At 41.8% G+C, this 7,734-nt stretch overlaps 2 protein-coding genes across 2 annotated transcripts; both read right to left on the bottom strand.

The window, feature by feature from the left end:
• Positions 1-585: 585 nt before the first annotated feature.
• LOC124343312 lies at positions 586-3,272 on the bottom strand. The gene is made up of 2 exons (XM_046796618.1): positions 2,455-3,272; positions 586-784 (listed from the first exon to the last, which is right to left on the bottom strand). The coding sequence occupies exons 1-2, from the start codon at positions 3,270-3,272 to the stop codon at positions 772-774; spliced, it is 831 nt and encodes a 276-aa protein (XP_046652574.1). The 3' UTR covers positions 586-771.
• On the bottom strand, positions 2,266-7,463 carry LOC124343155. The gene is made up of 3 exons (XM_046796345.1): positions 7,448-7,463; positions 4,163-6,861; positions 2,266-4,090 (listed from the first exon to the last, which is right to left on the bottom strand). Exons 2-3 carry the CDS (start codon positions 6,779-6,781, stop codon positions 4,013-4,015), a joined length of 2,697 nt encoding a protein of 898 aa, XP_046652301.1. The 5' UTR covers positions 6,782-6,861; positions 7,448-7,463; the 3' UTR covers positions 2,266-4,012.
• Positions 7,464-7,734: the final 271 nt, after the last annotated feature.

The following is a 7,734-nucleotide window of genomic DNA, read 5'->3' as shown; positions in this document are numbered from 1 at the left end:
GCGCATGACAGATTGCACGGGTCTGGGTTTTTCCACTAGTTAGCAAGAAAGAAGAAAGTTAAATCTGGTTAAGACTAGATGTGGTAAAAAAAAATTAATATCGTGGGGAAACGGAGTTGGCAACAAGCCAAGGCTAGATGCGTGAGACGTCACGCATTATATACTAGCTTCCGTTCCAGCTTTAAAGTACCTGATTTGTAAATATTGTGATGCGCATTTGATTTTTTTGGTTACGCTGACGTGTCGAAAAACGTAATATCCGCTTAGGAACTAATGCGCCGTACACAGAACATAATACGTTTTATTTGTGTTGTCGGCCTTGCAGCGCTTAATCTACAACTAAGAGGAGAATTTAAGTTGCATAGTATAACTGACTATGAAATTCACCTTGAATACAGCAAACCTCCAATTAATTGTTACGACACGCGCTAACAAACAAACGTCACGAGTTTATATGCCATGTTCGATTCTAACAAATAATAAATTTGTAATGAAAAACGTCAAACAGCAGAGGAAAATGTACCCCCTTGTGTTAGAAGCTCAAACGTAAATTTATAATGGTTGATAAAACAGGATGAGGCAACATAATCGAGAAAAAAACGTGTATTTCTTAAGACTGATCCATCTTGAAGTGAGGTCAGTAATTACAGTAAGGTATATAAAGGAAAGAATGTTAACTGCTAACCACATCCGGTTAATAGGAAAACAAGTGATGCGGCTATAAATACAACACATCTAACTAGTCAAACGAATAAACACAGCAAAAAATATTCATTCAAAGAACCACGTAGACACAAATTCGCCAGGAATGTATTCTTCGGCCGACGACGTGCTATTCAAGATTGTTCAAGACGCAACTGTGCTGTGAAAGTTCACGAGTTACGACAGCGTCTTTTTGAGTTGGGTCCGAGACAATCACTTCACAGAGAATTTCGTCTTTATCGGCTTCTCCTTTCAGCTTCAGTTTCAGTTTGTAGTTTATGTCTGTTGCGCACACTTGGGTCTCGGCATTTTCTATTCGGGTGAAGATGCTGAATAAGTTCCATTTGTCAGCTACGGCCTTACTGGCAAAGTCTGCGATTTCCTGTACTTTTGTGTCATCGACGGAAATGGGAAAGAATGGGTTAAAGAGCGGTACTGGAGCGACTTCGGGCATCGCTTCGGCAGATCCGTTGTTGATCGGGAGACAAGTGTAATCAGTGTCCTGAGTCACCACATCAGACCTGCTAATTACAATCAGGTCGCAAAGGAGGTCGTCTTCGTCGTCTTCTCCGTCGAGTTTTATCGTCATTTTATAAAGTGTAGTGGTTCCGTTTCCGCCGGGTACTTTTGACTGACCTACGACAGTTTTGATCAATGTGCTGTTAACAGGCTTCGTGGGTAAAGTAGAGTTGTTGGAAGAGGAGATTTGATGTCCAAAGAAGTCGACAAGAAGCTGTGATTTAGAAGCTCTCACACTGATGGAAGCGGAGTTATCGGCGACTGGCTCTGTTGCGTTGGGTTTGTTGAGCGAAGCTGAAGTTGTGCTGTCAATAGTCAACGCTACTACGACTAGCAGAAAAAGAGTCCTTGTTGACAGGTGAAGATGAGCGGCCATTGTTTAGCGTTAGAAAGAGGCTGCGTGAATTTACCGACTGCTACTGTCACAAAGAGACTGGAGAATGCTTTAAAGGGATGGGCATGAATTAAGTGCTAGTGCATGACGCGTACCCTACCCGGTTTGCGAACGTACCCCGCACACTGCCCCCTGGTGGATCTGTAGCAAAGTACCGGTAGCTCTCTCATTGTTAAGTGTGAAAAAATTCATCAATCAATCATTCAAATCAAGTACCTGATATTTGTAAATATTGTGATGCGCATTTTATTTTTTTGGTCACGCTGACGTGTCGAAAAACGTAATATCCGCTTAGGAACTAATGCGCCGTACACAGGACATAATACGTGTTATTTGTGTTGTCGGCCTTGTAGCGCTTTATCTATCTAAGAGGAGAATATAAGTTGTATAGTCTAACCGAGTCTAACTGACTATGAAATTCACCTTGAATACAGCAAACCTCCAATTAACTGTTACGACACGCGCTAACAAACCAAATGTGACGCAACTGGCATAGTAAAATAAACGTCATACGTTAATACGCCATGTTCGATTTTAACAAATAATTAATTGGTATTGACGAACGTCAAACTGCAGGGGAAAATGTACCCTTGTGTTCGTAACTCAAACTTTAATTTATGATCTTTGATAAAACAGGATGAAGCAACATAATCGAGAAAAAACGCTGTATTTCTTAAACGACTGATCCATCTTGATGTGAGGTCAGTAATTACAGTAAGGTATAAGGAAAGAAAGCTAACCACATCCGGTTAATAGAAAAAAAAGTGATGCGGCTATAAATACAACACATCTAACTAGTCAAACGAATAAACACAACAAAAAATATTCATTCAAAGAACCACGTAGACAAGACTGATTCGTCAGGAATGTCTTCTTCGAACTCGGCTGACGACGTGCTATTCAAGAGGCAATTGTACTGTGAAAGTTCGCGGGTCACGACAGCGTCCTTTTTAGTTGGGTCTGATACAATCACTTCGCAGAGCATTTCCTCTCCATCGGCTCCTTTCAGCTTCAGTTTCAGTTTGTAGTTGATGCCGGTCGCGTACACTTGGGTCTCGGCATTTTCTATTCGGGTGAGGTTGTTGAACGAGTTCCTTGTGTAAGCGACGGCCTTACTGGCAAAGTCTGCGATTTCCTGTACTTTTGTGTCATTGACAGAAATGGGAAAGAACGGGATAAAGAGCGGTAATGGAGCGACTTCGGCCATCGCTTCGGCAGATCCGTTGTTGATCGGGAGACAAGTGTAATCAGTCAACGTTAGTTCGTCCTTAGTCACCAGATCAGATCTGCTCATTACAATCACCTCGCAAAGGAGGTCGTCTTCGTTGTCTTCTCCGTCGAGTTTCAGCGTCATTTTAAAATTCATAGTGGTTCCGTTTTCTCCATGTACTTTAGAATCGGCTTGGACAATCTTGATCAATGTGCCGTTCTCACCAGGCTTCATGGGTAAAGTAGAGTTGTTGGAAGAGGAGATTTGATGTGCAGCAAAGTTGGCGAAATTCTGTGCTTCGGAGGCGCTGATGGAAGAGGAGTTATCGGTGACTGGCTCTGTTGCGTTGGGTTTGTTGAGCGAAGCTGAAGTTGTGCTGTCAATAGTCAACGCTACTACGACTAGCAGAAAAAGAGTCCTTGTTGACAGGTGAAGATGAGCGGCCATTGTTTAGCGTTAGAAAGAGGCTGCGTGAATTTACCGACTGCCACTGTCACGAAGAGACTGTGACTGGAGAATGCTTAGAAAGGGATGGACATGATTGGCTTTTATAGGGCGAGACGAGCTGAAAAAATCGGAGCACACAAGCAGTTGACGTATTTATTTGTCTACATCAAAATTCATCAAGCATGCTATTCTACTTTTTCCTCATGAGGAAATTTGATGAGTCAAAAGAAAACACAACGCAGTATGACGCAATTTTCCGGTTCAATTATTAAACTTCATCGCACGTTTGCGCACGTTCGTTTTGAATTTCATTCAAAATTTTGCAATACGATATGCTGACCACATCATTTGCTATTTCACGCGTGATTCGAATCAAATAACTGAATCACACCAAACAGTTAGTAAAGGAAATGAATCAGCAAAATTAATAAGAAGACTACCGGTATAACTTTCTTTAAAATTGTTTGGTATGATTATTCAATTAGTTCAATCGCTTTAAAATAATTTCCGTATACACTTGATGAATATCAACTTTGTCTATATTATTGTATCCTGATACAATTGGAGAAGGTAAAATATTTACTCTTTGAACGAATAACTGGGTTAACAGAATGAATATAACACCATTAGCATGAAAAATTGTCAACATAGGGCAGAAACATAGGACGCATAAAGAAATAATAGCGCAATTAACTTGATGTCTGGAATGTCTTGGCTTCGCTTATCCACGGAATGATTACTTAGTTTTTTCGTGTCCCAAAACAAGTAGATTCCGTAACCTTCCTTGTGCTTGTCCAAGATTGGTCGAAAACCACAACCTTAATAATAAATAATAATTTAAGAAAAATTAATATAATGTATATGCCTATAAAATATTAAGTAATAATTACTTCGCATAACATTTCGCGGTCTCCGTCAGCCCCTTTTACCATATTCTTCACTCTCAAAATCAATTTGAAATTTTTCCCGAAAAGAAATTTGGCCTCGGCATCCACGACTTTGATTAATTTCAGGATGAAAGGATTGTCGCTTGCAGAAATGCTGCTGGTGGCAAAATTTGCCATTTCTTTGACTTCGGGGTTGTTAACATCGACTGGAGAAAATCCGTTTGAGTTCAGACCTACTGAACTACCAGGGACCTGACGTTTATTGGGAATCACATCGGTGTTATTTTTTAGTTCAACTTCGGGTGGAGAGACGGTGGTGCTGACGACAGGGGCTTCAGTAATCACTTCAGGAATCTTGCTGGATGTTGTTTTATCCGTATTACATTTTGAATCAATTAATATGCGTGTTTGACTTCTCTCCTGATCAAAGACTACAACATCGCAAATTTGTATGTCCCTTTCGGTTCCAATGAGTTCGATAATCAGTTTGTAGTTTTTACCGGCCACTGTTTGGGCTTCCGCTTTGAGAATTCTGAGTAGCGTCACAGGTCCGGAATTCGCCGAGATGGAGTTACTAGCAAAGGCCGCAATTTCTTTGACTTTAACGTCTTCCACATCGAGGGAAGCGAATCCATCGCTGCTGTTTACACCGCGAAGGATAGGTGTGTAGCGAGGAACATAACGTGGACCAGCTACTCTGATAGTTTTGATTGGCAAACAGTTTGATTCGCTTAATATTCTCGTATTCGACCAAGTCTGGAAAAAAACAATTATTTCGCACAAGAGATCGCCGGATTGAAAAGTTGGAATTCCTGCCGTAGTTTCTTTGACCATACTGTCTAGTTTGAGAGTCAGTTTGTAGTTTCTACCGGCGGCATGAGCTTGTGACTCAGCTTTCACTATTTCGGCCAATGCGACAGGATTGCGGGTGTTTGATATCACGTGAGTTGCGAAATAAGCCATTTCTCTGACGTCGTCGGCTTGAACATCGGCGGGAGAAAATCCGCTCAAGGGCGGTAAAGAGGATTCAAGAATAACCTCGTCAATCGTCCTGACTGTTGCATTTCTAATGGGCAAACAAAGGGAATCTGTCATCTTGCGGTAGTCCTCTTTCTGATCAAAAACAATAACTTTGCATAGGAGATTTTCTGCTTTGGCTCCGGCAATGAAATGGTCTAGCTCAAGCGTAAGTTTGTAGTTTGTACCACCAAAAACCCTCGCTTCGGCACTGAGAATTCTTTGCAACGAAAGAGTTATCGAATTTCTACTAGAGGAAATGGCGGTTGTGGCATAGGCAGCGATTTCTTTGACGTAAGAATTGTCGACATCAACCGGAGAGTATCCGTCTTCGACGTGACTTGGAACGAGAAGAATTTCGCTTTTATTGGGGGAAGTTTCGCTCACGTCGACCAGACTAAACTCTTCGTCAAAGGGATTCAGTCCGCCGGGAAGATGAGTTCGGTTGAGCGAAGTGTCTTCCGCCTTTACCCTAGTGAATCCACCGCCAATCATACGCTCGGGAATTTTTTTGAATGAATCTTCTTCTTCTTCCGCATTTCCTTTGGAAAATCCACCACTAGGAATGTGGCGTTTGTTGGGCGGTGATATGTCTTCTTCATTTGTGAGGGGAAGCCCTCCGTCAATCGGTTTTGCAGCGCTTGGAATCGCCAATACATGCAAAGAATCTTTAAACGATAATAAGCTCTTGGTACCTGCTGTCGAACCACGAATAGATTTATCGATAACGGCAGACGGGTTTTTATTCTGTGTACAATTCCACTCGGCCAGGATCCTTGTTTTGGTCCACGGCTGGTTAAAAACAACCACCTTGCAGAGTAAAAATCTTTCGGTCTCGACAACGGCGATGGGCTGGCTGATTTCCAGAGTCAATTTGTAGTTGGTACCGGCAACGGCCTGCGACTCTGCCGTAACAATTTTGGTAACTTTAGTGGGTCCTGAATTCCTCTTGGATTCAAGGACCTTACTAGCAAAGATTGCCATTTCCTTCACTTCCGGATTTTCGACATCGGTTGGATAAAAGCCGCCTCCGATAGGACGAGATACGCTTGGAATGTGTCGTTTACTTAAGATTGCACTATTGTTGATTGGGGCTGAACCACTCAGTCCCAGGTCGTCGTCCTGAGGGACTGATGGGTTTTTATTGGGGAAGCAATGCGACTCGCTTAAAATTCGCGTGGACGTCCAGGTCTGGTCGAAGACAATAACATCACAAATAATCGAATTATCGATAGCGAGAGGTTGGTTGAGTTCCAGAGTCAATTTGTAGTTGATGCCAGCAACATTTTCCGACTCCGCCTTGACTATTTTGATAAGTTTAGTGGGACCAGATTTACTTTTCTTGGATGCTATGGTAGAAGTGGCGAAAGTGGCAATCTCCTTAACCGCAGGATCGTTAACATCAATCGACGAAAACCCACCACCGATTGGAGCTGAATTTTCCAATCCTTCTTCAGTTTTGATTGGCAAATTGGTCTGAAGCTTTTCACGTTTAGGACGAATCCAGGGGAGAAATGGACGTTTGTCAGGGGAAGCAGAGGCGTCGGCGATCAACGCCAGGACAACCGATAAAAAAAGAACCGTTACAAAAAATGTGTGTCCCATTTTTGGATCTGTTGTGTCCAGCACCACGAAACGAACAACCGACGCGAAAACTTCACGTGTAACGAATGACAACTGAAACACTGAATTACATTATATTAGTATTCTCACCGTTCGATTTCACTAAATTTCTAGTCGAGTTTTCTTGTTTGTCCAGAATGTCAAGAGAGAAAATTCGAGAAAGTCAATCGAGAAGGGAAAGAAAACAAATTGGTGTTATCTTTATATAGGAGCGTCGAGGCAAAGAAACAAACAAAAAAACACAAATAACAGAAAACGTTGTCGCTCATATGAAGAAAGTTGAAGCTATTTTGTAAGCAATCACGAACGTATTCGAAATGTGCATGCAGTGAAATCCCTCAATAACGATTGCGAAAAGTCGCCGGACAGTCGCGCAATCCCTACGAAACTAATTGCTAACACAACAGTTGATAGCTTATCGGATATAATATGATACAACATGAAAAATGTAACTTTACTCGTTTAGTATTGTTTCTGCTAATCTGGTATAACTTATAAGTCCGGGCTTCCTGCATCTGGGGATTCTCCAATCGGAGTTGGTAATTTTACAAAAATGTCTGATTCTGAACTTTTGACAAAGTGCGCGACGGATAATCTTGGGGAATGGGAGGTGGAAACTGTTGAATAATTAAATTAAGCGTGACTTACCGAAATGGAAATAGATATCAGCCCGTCCAGAATCCAACGAAAATCACCTACTCCAGTACTCCGTCTCCGTCCATCACACTTAGCACACTAGTGTATTAAAAGAAAACGGTGAATGAGCAATGATTGTAAAGTACAGCACCATGTACACTTTTTAAAACAGAAGTTACACATATAATTTAAAAAATTAAAAGCTCTCGAAGGAAAAGTTTACACGACGTAGAGAAATGCACCTGCAGTCCTGCACCGCCTGCACACCCGACTAAAAAATACTATTGAACTATTGCCAC

This window comes from Daphnia pulicaria, chromosome 6, assembly GCF_021234035.1.
Source record: "Daphnia pulicaria isolate SC F1-1A chromosome 6, SC_F0-13Bv2, whole genome shotgun sequence".
Lineage (NCBI taxonomy): Eukaryota > Metazoa > Arthropoda > Branchiopoda > Diplostraca > Daphniidae > Daphnia > Daphnia pulicaria.
Note: the sequence above shows the minus strand (reverse complement) of the source record. Positions and strands in the feature narration are given on the sequence as shown.